Below are 21,139 nucleotides of genomic sequence, written 5' to 3' on the forward strand. Positions count from 1 at the left end.
ATCTAGTGTACAGCTTTGTTCTAGTCTCTTGCCTGATCACATTCTCTCCTATTTTTTTAAATTTTTCTTTCTTTTTCAACCAACTTCTTATCAATTCTTTTAAAAAAATCTTTTAAAATTTCAATCTTTACAGTCATATTCCATCCTTTGATCATATTTGCTCTTATTTTTGTATATATGAAAATTTTCTTTTCTTTTTTTTTTAAATTTTTGGAGGCAGTTTCTTCTAACAGACCAAAATACACCCAAAATCTAATGTGTGGCTCTGTTCTATTCACCAAAATGATCATACTCTCTTTTCCCCCTTTCTTTTCCCCCTGGTTTTGGATCTCTTCTGATTTTTTTGGTGTATATTTTTCTGGGGTCATTGCTATGCTTTTAGCATTTTGTTCTCTCATTCATCTCTTCTTCTCTGGACAAAATTACCTAATGGAAAAGCCCACCTCAAGAGAAAGAAGAAGAAGCAGTACCAACTGCCAGGGGCCTCATCAATATGGACATTATTAAGATGTCAGAACTAGAGTTCAGAGCGACAATTCTAAAGATACTAGCTGGTCTTGAAAAAAAGCATAGAATTTACTAGAGAATCCCTTTCCAGAGAAATAAGAGAACTAAAATCCAACCATGTTGAAATAAAAAAAGCTAATAATGAGGTGCAATAAAAAATGGAGGCTCTCACTGCTAGGATAAGTCAGGCAGGAGAGAGAATTAGTTATACAGAAGACCAAATGATGGAGAGTAAGGAAGCTGAGAAAAACAGAGACAAACAACTACTGGACCATGAGGGGAAAGTTTGAGAGGTAAGTAATACCATAGATGATATAATATGAGGATAATTGGGATCCCACAAGAAGAAAAAGAGAGGGAGGCAGAAGGTATATTGGAGCAAATTGCAACCTAACCCTAAACCTAACCCTAACCCAAAGCTGGAGGCATCACAATTCCGGACTTCAAGCTCTATTACAAAGCTGTCATCATCAAGACAGCATGATACTGGCACAAAAACAGACACATAGATCAATGGAACAGAATAGAGAGCCCAGAAATGGACCCTCAGATCTATGGTCAACTACTCTTCGACAAAGCAGGAAAGAACATCCAATGGGAAAAAGACAGTCTCTTCAACAAATGGTGTTGGGAAAATTGGACAGCCACATGCAGAAGAACGAAACATTTCCTGGACCATTTCCTGAACCATTTCCTTACACCATGCAAAAAAATAGACTCAAATGGATGGAAGACCTAAATGTGAAACAGGAATCCATCCAAATCCTCAAGGAGAACACCGGCAGCAACCTCTTCAACCTGAGCTGCAGAAACTTCTTCCTAGAAACATCGCCAAAGGCATGGGAAGCAAGGGCAAAAAATGAACTATTGGGACGTCATCAAGATCAAAGCTTTTGCACAACAAAGGAAACAGTCAACAAAACCAAAAGACAACCGACAGAATGGGAGAAGATATTTGTAAATGACGTATCAGATAAAGGGCTAGTATCCAAAATCTAGAAAGAACTTATCAAACTGAACACCCAAAGAACAAATAATCCCATCAAGAAATGGGCAGAAGACATGAACACGCGTTTCTGTAAAGAAGACCTCCAGATGGCCAACAGACACATGAAAAAGTGCTCAACATCACTGGGCATCAGGGAAATACAAACAAAACTACAGTGAGATACCACCTCACACCAGTCAGAATGACTAAAATTAACAAGTCAGGAAATGACAGATGCTGGTGAGGATGTGGAGAAAGGGGAACGCTCCTACACTGTTGGTGGGAATGCAAGCTGGTGTAGTCACTCTGGGAAACAGTATGGCGGTTCCTCAGAAAGTTGAAAATAGAGCTGCCCTATGACCCAGTGATTGCACTACTGAGTACTTATGCCAAAGATAAAAATATTATGATCTGAAAGGGCATGTGCACCGCAATATTTATAGCAGCAATGTCCACAATAGCCAAACTATGGAAAGAACCCAGATGTCCATCAACAGATGAATGGATAAAGAAGATGTGGTAGATAAACACACAATGGAATATTATGCAGCCATCAAAAAAATCTTGCCATTTGCAATGATGTGGATTGAACTGTTGGGTATCATGTTAAGCAAAATAATTCAATCAGAGAAAGACAATTATCATACGATCTCACTGATATGAGGAATTAGAGAAACAATACAGAGTATCAGAGGGGAAGGGAGGGAAAAATGAATCAAGATGAAACCAGAGAGGAAGATAAATTGTAAGAGACTCTTAATCTCAGGAAACAAATTGAGGTTTGCTGGAGTGGAGGGGGGTGAGAGGGATGCGGTAGTTGGGTGATGGACACTGGAGAAGGTATGTGCTATGGTGAGTCCCATGAACTGTGTAAGACTGATGAATCACAGACCTTACCCCGAAACAAATAATACATTATATGTTAAAACATAGTCATGACATTTTTACTGATAACATACGAAGAGCAAACAGTTAAAATTTCCAACAGTTGAATGGATAGACAATTTGTGATACAATGAAACCATAGAAGTCTACACCACAATAAAATGCCCACCTGACAGACTCATTAGAAATGTAACTAGTACTGGCACTCCCAGTCCCTGATCCCTGCCCCACCTGACCTACCCCTAGAGGCCAGGAAGGTTTGTAGCAGGTGAAGGGGCCTCATTGAGCACAGCACGACTGCCCAGCCACCTCAGTCTGAGGCACAAGAAAACTCAGTAATACCCATCTCGTCTTTTGCAACAATCTTGTTATTTGTTCATTGTGTATTCTCCAGTGTTAACTTATATTTTTAAAGATATTGTATTAAATTATTGTTTATCTTGATTATGGAATTTGTTTATGCTTCACTTGCCTCACCCTGGTCCTGGCCTTATTTGGAAGATAAAGTGCTCTGTAACACAGCCTGAACTTAATAGTAGGTTCTAGACTGCAACAAGTCTAGAAGGATCTAGACTGTACGGAGTGTGGGCTCCCCATCTGCTGCGTCATTGCCCTGACATGGGGAGGCAGGAAGCTAGAGGACACAAGCATGGAGGCATGCCATGGTGGTGCTGGTGGGCTGCTGGACCATGACCCAGAAGAGGACACTGCAGCATTTTGACCCACTGGAAGATGCCCAGCTAGAGATGCAACTCGCCAGACTTCCTGAGTTTTTGAAAGAAAAGGCTTCACCCCTTTATCAGGGCTTAGTCTGAACTGTTTCTGTCACAGCAAAACCAGGAGCCATTTCCAATGTCCCCTGGGAAGGTGCTTTAAATTGAAGGTCCTGTTTTCCTGTTCCCTGTCTGCTTTCAGGAGGGCAATGGTGGCGGAACCATGGTTAACCTCTTGTTTATGTTCCCTTAGTCCTTCACAGAACTTGACCCAGAACATCAGGTGCCCCCCACCCTGGACTCTCTCTGTCCTGGGGTGTTCTGTGGGAGACTGGCTTCCGCTAGTCCTGTGACTGCTACAGTTAATTGATACTCCAAAAGTGCTTCATTTTCATCATCATTTCTTAAGTACACTATTTTTTTTTTTAAAAAAAGCACTAACAAAACTGTCTCAAAGTTATTGTCACATTTACTCATCAGAGCAGTCCTGTGAGGTTGACATCCACATTTTACAGAAGAGGACACTGAAGCATGGAATGCAACTAATGAGTCATTGAACACCACATCAAAGTCTAATTTGTACACTATTTGTGACACATTTAAAATCTGGTAAGGTAGATTCATTCATATTACATTTACTTTTTAGAAAAACCTGGTGACGGCCCCTCACCAGCTCAGTTGGAGGAACATGTGACTCTTGATCTTGGGGTCATGGTTTTGATTCCCACATTGGGTATAGAGATTACTAAAAATAAATAAACTTTGAGGGAAAAAGTTTCTGATGATTCTTATATTTCCCCCCACTAGTTGAATACATTTTAAAAATCCCTGATCCACAGAAACCTGGGAGGCAAACTAGATCAGCCTCCTAAGAACCCCTGTTTCAGCCTGAACCCCTCTTCCTTCCAGGGAATTACATTCATCAACGTGGGTTCCTCTGATTCCATCGAGATTTTCAGTTCACTGGAGAGCAATCAGGGATGTTTTGATTGAGCATCTAGTGTGTCCTAGAGTAAGAGCCAAGACTGCACTGACAGGAAGATTTCACCGTAAAGGGGAGGGCATGCTGCAGCAAGTCTCTTTTCCCCTGTTCACCCAAATTAGGGCTGCGGCAGCCTCACTGTGCTGTTGACTCCCGTTGATGTCAACCCTGTGAGTTCAGAATCCACACTGAACTTTTGACTCCCCCAAATCTTAACTACTTATAGGCTACTGTTGACTAGATACCTCACTGATAGCACATTTTATATGTTCCATGTATTTTATATTGTATTCTTATTTTTTATTTTTTAAAAGATTTTATTTATTTAATTCAGAGAGAGAGACAGAGATCACAAGTAGGCAGAGAGGCAGGCAGAGAGAGGAGGAAGCAGGCTTCCCGCTGAGCAGAGAGCCTGATGCGGGGCTCCATTCCCCCGACCCTGAGATCATGACCTGAGCTGAAAGCAGAGGCTTAACCACAGAGCCATCCAGGTGCCCCTTTATATTATATTCTTACAATAAATTAAGCTAGAGAAAAGAAAATATTACTGAAATCATAAGGAAGAGAAAATATATTTAAGTTACTGTATTTATTTTTAAAAGTCCAGGGAACTCATGCAGTTCTTTTTAAAAAATTTTTTTTTATTTATTCATTTGATAGAATGAGAGGGAGCAGAAGCAGGAGAAGCGTCAGGTGGAGGCAGAGGGAGAAGTGGCTGTCGCCTCAACTCCCTGCTCATGACCTGAGTGAAGGCAGATGCTGAAGGGACTGAGCCACCCAATGTCCAGGACCCCATGCAGTTCTAACCCGTCTTGGTCAAGTGTCATCGGTACTTGGTCATTCAGGGCTGCTCCCTACAACCCCGTTCTTTTCTCTTTCCACTCCTTGAAAAGAAACTTAAAAACAATCCTCTTTTTATAAAAAGTAGAAAAGACATGGGTAGGCAATAAAGAAAAAATGCCCAAGAAAAGTAATGAAGTAAAATAATTCTATCACCTATGTTCAACCAGGGTTTAACAATGTGGCGCATATCATTTTACGTTTGTAGTTTTCAAATAGGTTCAAATCACTCAAACTCTTGTTACACGCCATTTTCATTGTACAATGTATCACGATCACGGGGGGTCAGCGTTCTTCCGAAGCATGATTACCAATAACCTCCCAGGAGCCCGTCCTCTTTGTGAAGTGTGATTTATTGAACAAATCTTTCACCAGATGCTTGGCTTGTTTCCAGATTTGCACTTGAACAAACGCTGAAATGTTGATCTTTCTGCCCATGTCTTCTGCATCAGCTTATGCACATAAGCTGTGGTGTCAGAGAACCTTTCCAGGAAGAACTTGACCACCTGTTAAAAACCAACTCGAAGTCGTCCTGGTCCCTCATTTATGGAGCTTACTTGTGTGACAGAACCCACAGCTAAACAACCGCCCGGGCAGAGGCGAGACCGTGTCCAAGCCAGGAGGTGGGCAGTTTAGTGACTTCCATCCTTTTAGTGGGTCTGTGAGAACCTGGGACCTGCCCCGGGGCCATCCTAGCTCAGATCTCTGGGTTGAACACGCGGTCAGGATGGTGTGGAGGTCAGCCCGAGCTGTCCTAAGTGGCCGCTCTAGGGGTGGGGGGTAGGTGAACCTGCACCGCAGACCCCTGTGCCCTCTGCGGGGGCCTCTGTTCAGACCCTGTCTCCTTGCGAGGGGCTTTTGGATTTGAAAGGTGCCCTCCTCCCGCGGGGGCAGGGTGGGGTGCGGATCTCAGCACGGGAGGGGGACGTCTGCCCAGAAACTGAACTCAGCTGGGCTTTGGCTCCGTTGTGCACCCGGGGCAGGTGGTGTGGGGTCACTCAAAGGTCACAGCTTTCTCCTGCCCCCGCGGGCACAAGGGTCATGGTGCTTTCTCCTCCACTGCCAACCAGACTCTCTCCGCAGCCCACGACCCCCAGGCCCTGGCCCCACTCTTTCTTGCATCTGAGGATGCGCAGAGCCAGGCTCGACTGCACCTCCAGACCCCCAGAAACTCCTGGTTAATCCAGAGCCCCCACGAAACCCCCAGGAATTTCTCATTTTCCCCAGAACCCGCATAAAACTGGGCGGACCTCCCCCGCGCAGGGGTACGCCGGGGCGCAGGCCCAGAGGCCTGGGTCCTCGGGCGGAGCCCTCGCCCGATTGGCTGCGGCCTCGATACTTTGTTGCGACCGCGCCTCCTCCCCGGAGGTGTGGGCAGAGCACGTGCGGCGAGCGCGGAAGTGGGGCGCGCCGAGCAGCAGGGCGGGTACCTCTTGGCAGGAATCTCGGCCTTTGCTGCGGAGCAGCGCACCCCGAAAGGTACCGGAGCGGGGTGTGGGCCAAGCCAGGCCAGGGGTTCCCGGGGCAGGGCGCCTGGCACTGCCACCCTCCCCTGGGTCTCCCCCATCCCTGCCTGGGGGCTGGGGCCCCCTCATGTCCTGGGTATCCCCCCAAGAGGCCACTTCGATCTTGAACTCCAAGGTCCCATCCGCAGAAGCCTGGCTCTTAACCTTCTGCCTGGCCTCTTTTCCTAGAGCCAGTGCTGGGGCTGCGGTTGCGGGGTGGGGGTGGGTTGCGCCGGAAGAAGCCGGATCCCGCCAGGAGCCCTCCCCCTCCCTTCCCACCAAAGCCCTGGAACCTTGGCTCCCTTGAGGGACGCGGGATCTGGGGCCCCCTGCCCAGCGCGATGGGGAGAAACGCTGGGCTCGGAGTTAGGATCTGGCGAAGGGCGCTAAGGCTCAGAAGCCGTGGTATAGATGGGAGCGTTTCCCCCTGGTGAGCGGCCCCAGGTGCTGAGGAGGACCCAAGGGGCGGTGCAGGGCGGAAAGAACTAGAAACTGAGGCCAGATCCTCTGCCAAGGAGCGCGCACAGGCCTGCCCTCTGCGGTTCCACGCGCGCGCAGATCCTTATCCCCTTGGGGAAAGCAGTTGGGTGGCGTCTGCTAAAACCAAAATGCCATAGAGCACTAGCCTTTACCCTCGCTTAGGCGAGTCGTCTATGGAAGTAAGAGGAATTGTGACCAAAGGTATCAGGGTTACTATGCTAACGAATGTCCGGGGGTGGGCAGCTGTTGAAGCAGGTCTGGCCCCTACTGCCGTGCGTTCCCTGCGGGACCATTCCTATGGGTTAGGGAATGTGCGCGTGGTAGTGGCCAGATTGCATCATGGCATAAGTAGTCTCTCTTTTGGTAAAATCGCTGTATATATACATAGTCAGATTTTTATTTAAAAAATTCATAAAGCCCTCAGATCCAACTTGCCATAGCTTACCTCTATGTGTGTGTCGGGGGGGGGGGGGGGGGGGGGGCAGTGCAGAGTGGATGAACCAGGCACGGGGTGGCCCAGAAAATGGTTCATTCTTTTGTATGTGCTTTTTGAAAGTGTGGGATTAGGGCAGTCTTTAAAATTTTGTGTTTTTCAAATATGTTTGTTTATTTTCTTTCTTTTTTTGTTTTGTTTGTTTATTTTCAAGATCATAATAGTCAAAAGCAGATGGTGCTAGTCCTGCTCTGGCAGGCCCTGGGGCTCCTCTTTGTAGGAATGTCAGCAATGTCTGCCAAGCTCAGGGTCCCCCCCACTGCTCTGAGAGCACTTGGGATCCGTGGGCTGGATGCTGGGGAAATCTAATGACCCCAATACACAGGGTCGCGGGCCTGATGGAGCCCAGAGCAGTGAAACACGACACGATTACCTTGTATGTGTAAGACTGGGGCAAACAGAGAGGAGGAGACAGGGGAGGACCAGGCTGGGACCTGTGGGGCACCGACGAAAGGGTCACAGGAATGAGATGAACCATTGCAGTGACAGCACCGGGCACACACACGAGGACTGGAAAAGGAAACCGTAGCAGGCACCGATGCCCTCTGCCTTTTCTCAGAGCGCTCCTGCCACCATGTTACAAATGCCTGGGGCAAGAGGGGCCTTGCTGAGGTGTGGACGTGCGTGCAGTCAGCGTGAAGGCAGTGCAGGCCATTGTCGCGGCTGATGTCTTGTTTGCAGAGGCCCGGAACCTGACGTAGGATGCAGAGCTTCCTGAGGCTGCTGAGGGAGAGTGGGGGCACCGGGCCCCCCTTGGAGGGGCTGGTGACTCTTGCAGGCAGACTGTGCCGGGACCTCCAGGATGACCCAGCCCAGGTGCAGCCCTTGGTCACTGCCGTGTTGGACAGTCCCCTCCGCCTGCACCTCCTGGACAACGCGGATGTGGCCCTCGTGTGTGCCCGAGCGCTGGCCCAGCAGGACCAGCACCAGGCTGCCTGCCGTGTCCTGGAGGTAAGACCCATCTCAGGGCAGGGGCAGAGAGCCACAGCAGCCACCACCGTCCCCAACCCAATGGAAGCACCTACAGGTCGGCAAGAACCTGGGGAGAGACATTCTAGAAACCAAGCCAGGATGGTCCACTCTCTGTGCAGAGTTCTAACTTACCTTAGTAATTGGAGGCCAAACTGTCTGTTTGTGAGCTCCATTTTGAGTGGTAGTCCTGGCTTGGAGAGTTGGGATCCCAGTGGGTAAGACAGTCACACAGACCCGTGACCTCAGTCCCTTAGCTGCAGGCCCGTAGCTGGGCATGCAAACCGAAAGTATGGCCATCACTCATTGGGTGGTACTTGGGCGCACAGCCCCTCTGGCAGCGACGTGATGTAAAGCCGTCACCGTCTCTAGCCACTTAATGTGACCACAGGACATTCCGCTACCTAAATACTGGTACGTTGGATTACAGCTTGCTATCACATAGGACATGCCTGCATTATTTCCTAAACTCTGAGAAATTCTGAATTCTAAAATACGTCTGGGTCAAAGGGTTTCAAAGAAGAGGTGTGAGGGCCTGTTTTCCCTCTTTCACCCCATCATACAGCTCATAGAGAAGTCATGCTGAGTTTATTTTCGAGGTAGTTCTTTTAAAAAAAGATTTATTTATTTTTCAAGATTTTATTTATTCATTTGAGAGGGAGCATGAGCAGGGGGAGGAGCAGAGGGAGAGGGAGAAGCAGACTCCCTGCTGAGCAGGGAGCCTCATGTGGTGCTCGATCACAGGATGCCGGGGTCATGACCTGAGCCGAAGGCAGACACTTCACCGATGGAGCTGCCCTGGCACCCCGAGATACTCTGTTCTTTCCAGTTCTTTCAGTTTCCACACCCTTCGCCACAGGCTGCATAGTGCCCTGGTGTCCCCTTGGTTTGTCCTTCACGTAGCCGCCGGAGAGCTTGCAGGTGCTGATGAGCCACAGTGAGCCCCGAGCCCGCAGTCTGCCCGCATCCCCCTCTCCGTCTGCGCTTGCCCGCATCCCGCTCTCCCCTTGCTTCCTCCGCAGTTGTCACGCTGCTTCCGTGCTGTTCAGACAATCCCGAGGCCTCAGAACCTCAGCACGTGCTGCTCCCTCTGCTGGCGGCTGGAGCCCGGCTGCCTGGGGGCTGCTGCCTTTCCTCCTCGCTGGTTTCTGCTGTAAATGTCTCCCTGACTCTGCAGTGCCCCCTTTATGGAGCAGCGTAGAGTCTGGTTTCCCCCTGCAGCTCCTTCCTCGGGTCTTTGTTCTGTCGGCCTCCCCGGCACTGTGGCCCGTGAGGGAGAGCCCCCTCGGTTGTGCTTACGTAGCCGCTGTGAGTCAGCGGGGCTCCGTGTTTTACGTCTGTCAAAGCGAACAAACAAGGGAAGACATGGGTTGTGGTGCCCTGCCGAGGCACTTGGTGGTGAAACGTGTAAATGACATCGGTGATGGAAAACCACCGGAGAGGGGATGTAAACTCGGTCTGGACAGCCCTCAACATCTCTGAGGAGCTGACATGTAAGGGAGACCTGAGAGAGGCGGCGGGGACGGCACACCAAGGAGGGGCACTTCCTGCCCAGGGCCACGTCCTGCAGGGGGCACGTTTCCCTGACAACTGTGCCCTGGGCTGGTGGCTGCGTCCTGGTAGCCAACTGGAAGTCAGAGCCTCGCAAAATGGGCTTTTCCCGCTCTGTGGAGAGAAGGCTGAATGATTGTCGGCACCTCCCTTGCCAAGATGATGCTCCAAGAACACTGGAGTTAAATGCGGGAACCACACGCTGACCACAGGGCTGTGTCGAGCGGAGGCCAGCACTGGGCACCCTTGGCCTTCTCCGGAGTCTGGTTGTGTGAACGGGTCACGCTGGATTGGTGAGCTTGGTGGGGCACAGACCAGAACCACTTCATTCCTCTCGGCTCAAAATGCACTCCCTGAGCATGCGAGGGGCAGCCCTGCTGGGTGGGAGAGAAAGGTCTTTCATGCAAGATGGGGGTCAGCCCTCGGACCCTCAAGTCTCACCAGGTGCCTCTAACTGTGGCTCTGCCTCTCATGTGTTGTGTGACCCTGAGCCCATCTTTTGCCTTCCCCTCGCCTCGTGCTCCCCGCCTGTAAGGAGCGGCGGAGAGCTGCTTTGTGTGTGTGGGGGTGGGGGGGGCGCTGATAGGATCTCGCCCGGGCCCTCAGCCAGCAGCTCCTCCCGAAGGTTGGGTCAGGTCAGAGGTTGGTGCTCTGGGGGCAGCCGGGCCTCAGCAGGCTTTTCTCGGCAGGGATGCCAGGTGCCCGGAGGCAGCCAGGAGCTTGTCCAGCTCTGGAACGACCTTCACTACCATCTGGTCATGAAGCGGCTGGGCGTGGCCACGCTCACCCCAGTGCAGAAGTTCCGCTGCAGAAAGAGGTACACTGCTGGTCTTTATTTGTGCGTGCTCCCCAGGACTCCTGGGGGTGTTTCATCTAAAGCCACAGAGGGGCTGAGGTGAAGCAGAGACAGGGAGGTAAATGCAGGAAAAGTCACAAGAAGCAGTAATCGTCAAAAGGTAACAGGCCCTGCAACAGCCAGTGTGCCCAGCACTGAGCCACCCTCTCAGCCGGCCATAGGGGTGCACCCCTACTTATGTGTGCAGGGCGAGAAGGGTCACTGCCTTCCCATGAGGGCTCTGAAGGCTCTGCAGGGAAGGACGCAGCCGGTGGACATCCCGACCTCACTCTCTTCCTCTTGTCTTCTCCTCCCGTGGGAGATACCCAGCACATGTGCCTTTGGTCATCTGATTCCCACAGACAGGCTCTGCAGGTGCCATGGGCCAGGGTCTTCAGCACCCCCTCAGGGCTGCGGGACCTTTCAAAGAGAGGTAAAGATGAGAGTGATGGACGCATCAGACCAGATGCGTGGGGTGCTTAGGAGATTGCCTGGCACGTGAGGGATGCTGGGTCCGCGTTAATAGTAATTACCACCATGGCTGTTATTAGCACTAAGGAAACATTACAACTGCTAATTACTATTATTCCTTCATTACCACTTATGGATGAGGAAACTGAGGCACAGAAAGGTCAGAACTTGCCCAAGCTGTCACAGGAGAGAGATGCAAAGTTGGGACTCCAGGCTAGACACTGAGACCGTAGAGCCTTTCTTCATCCTGGGTGTTGCCCCCTTACCAGGAAGGGCTGATGTCCTCTGAGTTCCTGCAAGCCCAAGTAATGGGATTTTTGCACCACGGGGCCTGGTAACCAGAAGAAGCAATGGATTCCTTCTGGATCCATGGTGTCTGTCAAAGAATGAGATATGTCCCCATAGCCCAGAAGTTCATCAGCCTTATGGTCTTCTGGAATGGGATCCTTTCCCTCCATATAGTTGCCGATGGCCTGCCAGAGTACAGTTCAGTAAATGATTTGGGGATCAGTATGCACTGTTTGTAAAGAGGCCCCTGATCGCTGGGTGATGTCGGAGTTGCTGGGGATATAGCCTGAGCCATACTGTCCTGGAGCCGACACTTGGTGCAGACAAGGGACAGTAGAGAGGACACAAAGTAGATTCCATTGTTCTGAGCAGGAGTACTAGACACAGGACGTGCTTAGGAGAGGACTGTGCCACTTTCATTCTTTGTTTTGGGGTGGAGGGTGCTGGACAGGCTCCTCTAAGCCTTGGCAGAGGAGGCCTGAATGTGGGGATGGCAGCCCTCGGAGGTGTAAGGATGGGGTGATAGTGAAGTTAGAGCGATGGTTGGTCCACCAGCTGAGGGTGATGGTTTCTCCTAGAGGGGTGTCACCCAAGGGTGGGTTGGCATAGGAGCAGAGGCAGGAGGCTCTCGGGAGTCTCTGGGTGTGTCAGGACAGATTTTGGAGGATTTGCTGAGGAGCTGGATGTGTTGGGAGGAAGTAAAGAGAGAATAAAGCCAGCCTGCTGGGCTCTTGGCCTGACTGGCTGGAACATGGTGGTTTCTCACTGAGATGCACAGACCTGGGGCCTGGGGGAAGATGAGGAGAGTGAAGGATCAAGCTCCGTTTGGGATGTGACATGTGTGGGACGCATTTTTGACATCCACAGTGGTTAGTTGGCGTTTGAGTATTTTGGGTGTTCCCCGCTGGTACCATTTGTATCCTTTTGGAAAAATCCATCTGTATACACAGTAAAGTGAGTAGCATGTCCGACCTCAATCTCCTCGTCATCCGCTCTCTATAGCTCTGGGCCACTGCTCAGTGAGCGGTCCCGGAGAGCCCGGTGAGGGTGTGCAGGTGAACACCGGCGGATGCTGGGCCCCTCGGCCCTTCTGAGGAGGGACTCGGCAGCACGAGCTTGGAGAGGAGGAGCAGCCGGCTAGAGGAGAGGACGTGTGGGGGTGCACAGTGCGAGCCCACGAGGTGCATGCGGGAGGAGCCTCTGTAACCCGGTCCTCGCTGTCCTTATCCAGGAACCCACCACCGCCCTCCCTCTGCCCCGACGGCCTCAAGAGCCGGAACTTTCCCAGAGAGGTTCGCCAGAAGCTGCACGACTTCGCCTCTGCCGTGAGCACCAACCCCAGCAAGGCCGAGAGGGTAAGAGCTGAGGAGGTGGAGGAGCGCTGCCCCCCGACCTCAGGTGACCCCCACCCTTGCGGCTCCCCCGGCCCCCTGGGCCTTCCATGGGGCCCTCTGCTGGGGCGCAGGTGGCTTCTGGCCCTCTGAGCCTCCCCGGGGGACAGGAGCTCACTGGCCGGCAGCTCCGGACCGTCCAGCCTGCGCACGAGGAGGGTCAATGCCCTCCTGCCGCGTGGCCGGGCACGGGGTGTGGGAGTGAGGAGACGGCGGTCGCGGAGCTTCCGGCGTCGGGGAGGCAGGTGTTCGCAGAGCTCCGTGCCTGTTGAGGCCGGCGGGCGCCGTCGACAGCGCGGCCCGGGAAGCTGAAGGCACCGGCAAGCCGCCGCCCAAGCGAGTTTCCGGCTGCTTCAAAGTCCGGGCCTGTTCCCTTCCCCGGCTTCTCTGCTCTGTCCAATCGGCGGGAGCTCCCCTGTGTTAGCTCCACCTACTTGTCGCCCTCATCCAATTGGCAGGGCGTTCCCTAGTGGGGGCTTGCCCAGTCAGCGGGGCGTTCCTCGTGCCTGCTCCACCCACCGCGTTCCCTGTCCAATCGGCAGGGCTCTCCCAGCGATACCCGCGCCAGCTCTGCGGGCTGGCTTTCGGGGCTCGCTGACCTGCGGCCGTCGGATGACGCCTTGTGGCGCGTGCCGGCTCTCTGCGTCAGTCCCAGGCCCCGCTGCCTCCCGCCGGACCGTGCCGCCGCTCGGGCCCTCGCCGTGTCTGGGTTCGCGTACGGCTGCGGCTCCGCGAAGGAGCGAGGCCGGGGTGGAGGGCGTCCCGCCTCGGAGGCCGCGCCGGGCGGGGGGTGGAGGCGCGACCAGGCCCATCGGGTCGCCCTGGGCCCGGAGGCGGCGCTAGAGGCTGTGCTGTTTGGGGGCAGGAGAACCTGGCTTTGGAGATGAGCCTGAGCGCAGAGCAGGTGTACAACTGGTTCGCCAACTACCGGCGGCGCAGAAGGGCCCTTCTCCAGCGTCGTCCGCCAACCCCGGAGGACGCGGCGGTGGACCTCCGCGTGAGGGAGACGGCTCCGGAGCCCCAGCAGCCCCCGGGCCAGCCCCGCCTTGGCTCCGGGGGTGCGGCGCGGCCTCAGTGGCCAGGTGAGAGGGTCCCGCGCCCCACGCTCTGCCCGGCACGCTTTTCTAGGGCTAGGCTTAGTGAGCGCCACTCTGTTACGGGGGCGGGCCCTCCACGTCCAGTCTGCCCTTTGAGGACGTTCTCTTGTGTAAGCGAGACCCCCGAAGCCGGCGGTCGGGGTGGGCTCGCAATGCGCGTGAGTGAGGCTGCAGCAGCTGTTTTGCATGTAGAGGTTACTGTGTCCGGGGCCGGGAGTCCGCGAGCAGACCTGAAGCGAGCCAGCCAGCATGGTGGCGGGTTCCCGGGTTTGTAGTGATGCACTGGCTTCAGACAGGAGAAATGTGAGCGGCGCACGAAGGATACTGTAATGATGCAGTAGTAGCACCCTTTGCCCGCAGGCAGGGCTACTCTTAACCCCTTGGGAAGGAGGCTGGGACGCAGAGCTCCAGCAAGCCTTCCCACCACCTGATTGACTTTCAGCAGGACCGGAAGAAGATGAGCCTGCACAGTCCAGGGAAACCACTCAAGGGCCATGGGAGTCGCTGGCTCTGGCCCCAGACTTTTCTGGAGATGAGACTCTGCCAAAGCCATTGCCTCCCAGGTACTCCCATCTGCACAGCCCGTGGGACCATCTCTGTATTTAGTTTCCCCATCCTGAGTGGGTGACCAGGCCTGGAGCACACATGTGGATGTTGGGGCTGACAGTGGGACCACGTCAGTGATTGCTGAGAGCAAAGAGACCTCTGTGATTCTGGGGTGGGGAAGCCGCTGGTAAGGAGCCCATGTCAGGGAACCCCCACTTGCTCCTTGGAGCCTGGCTTGTAGCTTGACTTCATGTATATGTTGGAGAAGGGGGAAAACAGAGTTGGAAAGAAACACATGCTGGCTTACTTCACAAAGCCAAACCCTAGTTATTCTTTCTATTTTACTGTATTTTGTAGTGTTTGTATGTCGTTGAGTCCATGGCAGGTAATATTTCTTGAATTTCTGATTATGCACTAGGCACTGTCCACGCCTGGTCCCTCACCTGGGATGAGGCATGAACCTGGTGTAAGGGTAAGGAGAGTGCTGGCCATCAGCAGGACTAGGTCTGAGAGAGGGGCCAGGTTCCCCGTTGTGTAACCATCAAGCTGTGGACACTTTTTCCATCTACCGTTGTGACATCAGCATCTCTCATGACACTCCTGTCTGCCCTTCCCGGGAAGGCTGGCACTGCCCAGGTGTGTGAACGTAGGCAGGTTCCTGTGAGCTGTCAGTGCCGTGCGTTTCTCATCTGTGAGATGGGGAGGAGTATGATGCAGGTGGTTGCAGAAATGACAGGGCTAGGGGAGGGGCATCACAGAAGCCCAGGAGCACCATCTGAGACACACTGAGTGTGCAGTATCGAGTCTTTAAATTATTATCAACTGCTGCCTGATGTTCCTGTAAGATCAGCCATCGTCATTCATTCCACTGCTAGGGTCTTGCTCATCATTTCCTGCTTTCGGTATTGTGGAACAGTGCTTCATTGAGGGTCCCTTTAAATCAACAGCTAATGAGTCTTAGTATTTTTTTTTAACTGTTGTGGAACCCTTGCAGCCACAGGTAGAACAGTGAAAGCAGTGTGATTAGGATCATGGTGGGCCAGAAAGCCGTCAGTGGTTGAGTTGAGTTGGGAACCTGGATTCCCAAATGGGGCTGGAGTTTCCTCCCAGGCCTCTCTTCCCTGGCCTGAGGGAGTCTCTGCCCTCCAAGGGATGGTGTTTGCTGTCTTCCCCAGGTCTCTGCAGGGCAGTGAGATGTACCAGGAGGGGCCTGGCCGAAGCCCTGCCACTCTCCCCCACCTCTGCCCAGGCCCTGGCCTCTGCCCTCTCACTGCTGGCAATGACATGCTGGACTCTTCCCTGGCTGCCCCTGAGTCATGGCTGATGTCCTTTGCACTGGCGTCCTCCAAGGAAGTTTCCTTCCAGACTGGGCAGCTGGTCCATGGGCATGGGCTGGACCTCACGATGCGCCCTGCAGATGCCACTGTGGCTGTGTCCATCACTGCCCTCGGTGAGCCCAGCTCCACAGGTGGGTCCATTCCAGACGGACCGTACTCTTCTGCACAAGATGCCAAAACTAGTCAGGTCTCATTTGAGGGGGTATGGGAAGGGGCAGCACTCTCCTGCTTTTCTAGTTGCAAAGTAAAATGTACATACGACTAAAAGTAGGACGGTGAGGAAGGGGTTAAAATGAAATGAGACAGCTGCCACCCTGCACTCCCATTGCAGTCCACCCGACTTACTTGTCACCACATGCTGCAACAGAGGACAGGTCACCGCATCTCATGATCTAAGTATCATTTCCTTGGTTTCATGGTAGTTATTGTTGTAGCTATAACTACCTGTAGAGAGTGTGTATTTAGATACATGTTTGTCTACCGTATTCAAAAGCATCTTGTGACACTTCACCTTATATGGAGGCTCTTGGCACCGTCAGTTTACCCATCACCTAAATTTCTTAGTCTTCTGTGTTTATATCTTTACTTTCTTGGGGTTTCTAATTGTCTTCCTTTTTTTTTTTTTTTAGATTACCTGTTTTTGTCACACCTGTAACTTCTCCCATTTTTCCAAGTGTCTATTCTGAAGACCAGTGGCTGGGAGGTCTCCTGTTTCCACCCAAGTGATGTTTCCCTAGACCTGGGGTGGAGTTACCACCCCAAGAACGCTCCTTTCATTGCCTCCTGGGTTTGGGTCAGTGTTTCCTGAGTTGTAGGTCTTGTCCTGTCTTCACTGACTTCCTTGTTATGTTTGAGAACGTCTTCACTGCAAGAAAGGGGGCCTGTGAGATAAATTTTCTGATCCTTACATGCTGTGAAATTATCCTTCACCTGCTCTCACATTTGATGAATAAATTGGCAGGGATAATTTTGAGCTTAAATACTCTCCCGTAGATATCTGCAGATATAGTCATATCATTGTTTGTAGCGTCTGATGTTCATATCATCTCGTTGGCTTCTTTGCAGATCATATATTGTTCCTTTCTTGGAATTTTTGTTTGTTTGCTTGCTTGCTTTAAGTCTGGGTGTTCTGAAATTTCACAGTGATGGTGCGAGGTGTGAGTCTCTTTAATTCACTTTCCTATTAAGCCTTTCGATTTAAAGAACATGTAACAATGTATCCTTTAAGGTTTGGGTATTTTTTGGATAATATTCCTTGATAATTTTCCTCCTCCAAGTTCTTCATTCTCTTTAGAGCACAAATCTTACCAGGATTTTGGAAATCCTGGGCCAGTCTCCCCAAGTGCTTACCTTTTTCTTACGTTTCTTTTCTTTTTCATTGTGTATGCTTTCTTTGGGGGTGTTAGAGTCTGTCTTTCAAAACTCCTAATTTGATAGTTATACTTTATTTATTTTTTATTTGAATTTTCCTTTAGTCAGGGGTGTGTTACTTTTTGTAGGTACAGTATCTTTTTTTTTTCCCCTGAGTATTCAAAATAAAAAGTTTCAAAATTATGCTTTGTTGTCTGAAGGCGGGAATATTGGGGCTGTTATTCTGGCCCTACCTTGAGTAGAGAAAGGTGAGGGGCCAGAAAGAGGAAGAGCCCTGGAGACTCATTTCTCTGGAGGCAGCCTTTCAGTTTGATCTCTATCCCACCTTGCTTTCAGGTGCCCTACCAACAAAGGATGGTACTTGTGTCCTGGGCCTGCAGAACTGGGGAGGTCTCCCTCCCACTTACTACCCCTCTCCTTATGCTCCTTTTGTTCTGGACTTTTGGCTTCTTTTCTTCCTTTTGGAGGAAGAAGATGTAATCTAGTGATCTTTTAAGTCTGAACCAGCAATGCTCAAATTAGCCCTTCAATTGTATTTAATATACCTCAGAGTATTTCTAGAGTTCTGCATAAAAGAGGAAACAGCAGAAAGTAGGGGTGGAATCACGTAATGAATGGTCAGGAAAGTTCCTTTGGTCTGAGGTTGGGCTGCAGGCTGGCAAGTTAGGTGGTCACTCTGGCAGACAGTGGGGGGGAGTAGAGAGGGGACAGTGCATGCCCAGCCCAGCTGGCCTGTTGTTTTATCTGAGGTCAGGGAGTCTGACACTGGGCTTACCACCTGGTAGACTTCTTACCTTTCCTCGCTCTGAAGTGTCTGCTGGCCCAGAACTGATCCACTCTACCATAGCTTATGTGTAAGAGTGAGAGACATATGGGGATATCCTCTGCAACATTTTCTGTTGAAGGAGGAGCAGGGTAAGGTAGTGCCACGTCACATCTCTGTGAAACTGTGGTGCAGCATGAGATGGAAGGTGGCAGTGGATGTGGCCGAGCCTCCGAAGAGCCAGCATGAGGCAGACCGAGAAGTTCTCACACGGCAGCAGTGGCGCTGGAGGCCTGAAGTCTGGGCGGATGAAGCAAAATTTGAAGTCCGCAAAACTGGACTTTGCTTTTGTTTCTGGAAGCCTAAAAAGGCCATTGAGATCAGTAGCTGTGACTCTTCCTCAGTAAGGGAGGTTGAGGCTTGGGGCCGGCCAGGCAGGACGCTACTTCTCTCTGTGGAGGTCTCGGTCTTTGTGCTTGTGGGCTGTGTTCTGTCCTCCCAGCACTGGGGTGTGGAATTTGCTTCTGTGTAGGATTCGCTGACCCACCTGCTGGCAACCCCCCGAGCATGTACCTGGAGGAAGGTGCAGGCACCAGCGGCGGCCAGGCAGAACAGCAGGCGGGCGGCTTCCTGGTGACACAGCCTCCCGAATTCCTCCTAGCTCAGAGGTGAGCCACACAGAGCCGTGGGTGGGTTGTTCCAGGTTTATAGACTTGGCGCCTCAGATGTGCAGATCGAGTCCTTTCCTTACGGGTTTCTGGAAAATATAACATCATCCCCACACTGCATCTACCAGAAGAGGGTGGTTTTTCCCTGAGACAGAAGAACACCCAGAAATTTCAGAGCAGACACAGGTGTTGGTGTTGGGGACCGTGCTCCCACTTTCCCTCTTCCCCAAGATCACCCTGGATCCCAGAAGCCGCTTTTTGGCATTTTGTTTTCACCAGATGGAGGTTGAGTTTTTAAGCAGCATCACGATCCTGATTTTATATTCTAAACTGTAGTTTGAAAGGTGCGTGAGAGAGCTGCGAGTAGCCTAGGTGCTGCAGACTCTGGCTGTGGGGGCCAGGACGACAGGCCAGGAGAATCTGGGGGTTGAGAAGAGGGATTAGAGGAGCGTGAGAAGTCAGGGGTCCTCTGTCGGACAGGGAAGCTGCAGTGGGAGTTGCCAGGACTAGGTTCCCAACGTTCAGAGTCTCCCCAGTCTGGGAGCCCAGCACGAGCAGAATTATAGGGCAGCATGTGAGAGAGAAGGGGAGCGGTTGGTCAGGTCACAAGTTGTGCTTCCTGAAACAGCCAGAGCATGAGCAAATACAGACTTTGCAGATGGACTCACTTTTCTATTCATGTCCAGGAAACTGGATGGAGAAAATGCCACTGTCAGGTCCCCTCATGGCCATTCACCCTTGCACTCTGATGGCCCAGCCCTTCCTTGCTCTGATGTGATGACCTTGAGTCTTTCTCTAACAGTAGATTCGTTGGGCGTTGTTAGCCTTCAGTAAAGCACCGTGTTTAGACGATACAGATGCTAGTTTTCTGAGTGTGACTTCTGTATCTATCACGTGCTGAGCTGTGTAGATCAGCCCCTCCTGCTGCCACCTGCAGGACCGTGGATCTGCTTTCTTTAGCTGCATTTTTAAAAATCCCATGTGAATGGAATACAGAAGTGTTAAATTTTGTGGAGGGGAGAGAGGGTCTAGCTTCTCTGACTCTGCTTGAGTGTTTGGGGATTTTACCCTGTTGCTCTGTGTATCAGTCCATTCATCTTTGTGAGTTCTGTCCCTTGATGCGGATGGACCGTGGTGTTTGGATCTGTCGCCTCTTGGTAGCCATCTCTGGGTTCCCAGTTTGGGGTCACTGTGAGCACTCCTGGATGCGTGTGGGTCTGCCTGTGTGCCTTCATGTCTCGGGGGTGTGTACATGCCTAGGAGTGGAATGGCCGTAGGTGCGTGTTTGTCTTTTTAGGGAACTGCCAGGCTACTGTTGTCCTGAGTGGCCACACCCGTTACCTTCCCTGCTGTCCCTGCTGCTCTCCCGATTTGATTCTGATGGCACCCAAGGGGTGCCCCCTTGACCTCTTCCTTCAGGTTTCTGTTTGTTGGTCCATCTCTGTGAGCCTCCTCAAGTGCTCTCTGCCTCACCCAAGTCACCTGCCTGGGTGTCACACAGGTCCCTCTAGCACTGGAGGGCCCTGTGGGAGGACACTTATTTTTTTTTTTTTTTTAAAGATTTTATTTATTTGACAGACAGAGAGAGAGAGGAGGAAGCAGGCTCCCCGTGGAGCAGAGAGCCCGATGTGGGGCTTGATCTCAGGACCCTGGGATCATGACCTGAGCCGAAGGCAGAGGCTTTAACCCACTGAGCCACCCAGGCGCCCCGGGAGGACACTTTTTAAAGTGTGTCTTACCCCTGGAAGGGCTACTTATATGCAGAGAGCTGTCAGGTCATGTTGCTCGCAGGGTGGACCATGACCTGGTGCCCCTCGATATGGAGCTTGTCCTGACGTCTCTTTTCCAGTCCGCTGGAGTTGGCACCGGGCCCTTCTTTCTCCAGCCCTGTTTCTGCTGTGGACCAGAGCCAGCCTGTGCCCTCTAGCCAGGTGAGACCCTACCACCAGGGACTCTGGGTGTCCCTCTTAACTTTTGGATCCTGAGGTCATACCTTTGGAGTGAGTAAACCAGGCACATGTCACAAGGGAAGGGATGCTTCAAGGCTGGGCAACAGTTGAATGGGGCCTGGGAGGTGGGTGCTGTGGGCTCGTGTTTCTTACTGAGTCCAGAGACGGGGTGTCCCGGAGTTAAGGGGTGGAAGGTGGGAAGGTGGAGCCAGGCAGAAAGTGCTTCCATGTGTAATGCTGTGTTGGCTTTCCAGGTGCAGTGGCCCGATGGCCAGGCCTCCAGTGATGCCTTCTGGGGAGCCAGAATGCTTCTTGAGCTTTCAGGGGGCAGCCTGGGTTGAGATGTCCCTTTGGGGTATCCAGCCAGTGCCCCCAGGGGAGCAGGTGTGGACATCGAGCCTTTCAACACATGTTACATAGAGCTTTATTCCGACTGTAAGAGAGGCCCCAGGGTTCCTTTGGTTGGCGGGGGGGTTCCAGTGAGAAGCACTGAGGCTGCGTAGCCCCCTG

At 52.0% G+C, this 21,139-nt stretch overlaps 1 protein-coding gene across 2 annotated transcripts; it reads left to right on the plus strand.

Annotated features, from left to right (window-relative positions):
- Nucleotides 1–8,095: 8,095 nt before the first annotated feature.
- Nucleotides 8,096–20,970, plus strand: ANHX (anomalous homeobox). 2 transcript variants are annotated; one of them, XM_046024173.1, is made up of 9 exons: nt 8,096–8,344; nt 10,603–10,730; nt 12,739–12,862; nt 13,764–13,980; nt 14,438–14,558; nt 15,717–16,009; nt 18,545–18,680; nt 20,530–20,611; nt 20,884–20,970. In XM_046024173.1, the coding sequence occupies exons 1-9, from the start codon at nt 8,096–8,098 to the stop codon at nt 20,968–20,970; spliced, it is 1,437 nt and encodes a 478-aa protein (XP_045880129.1). The 2 variants fall into 2 exon arrangements, with proteins under 2 accessions (XP_045880129.1, XP_045880130.1); XM_046024174.1 differs by lacking the exon at nt 15,717–16,009 and having other exon boundaries at nt 18,564–18,680.
- Nucleotides 20,971–21,139: the final 169 nt, after the last annotated feature.

Source organism: Meles meles, chromosome 12, assembly GCF_922984935.1.
Source record: "Meles meles chromosome 12, mMelMel3.1 paternal haplotype, whole genome shotgun sequence".
NCBI lineage: Eukaryota > Metazoa > Chordata > Mammalia > Carnivora > Mustelidae > Meles > Meles meles.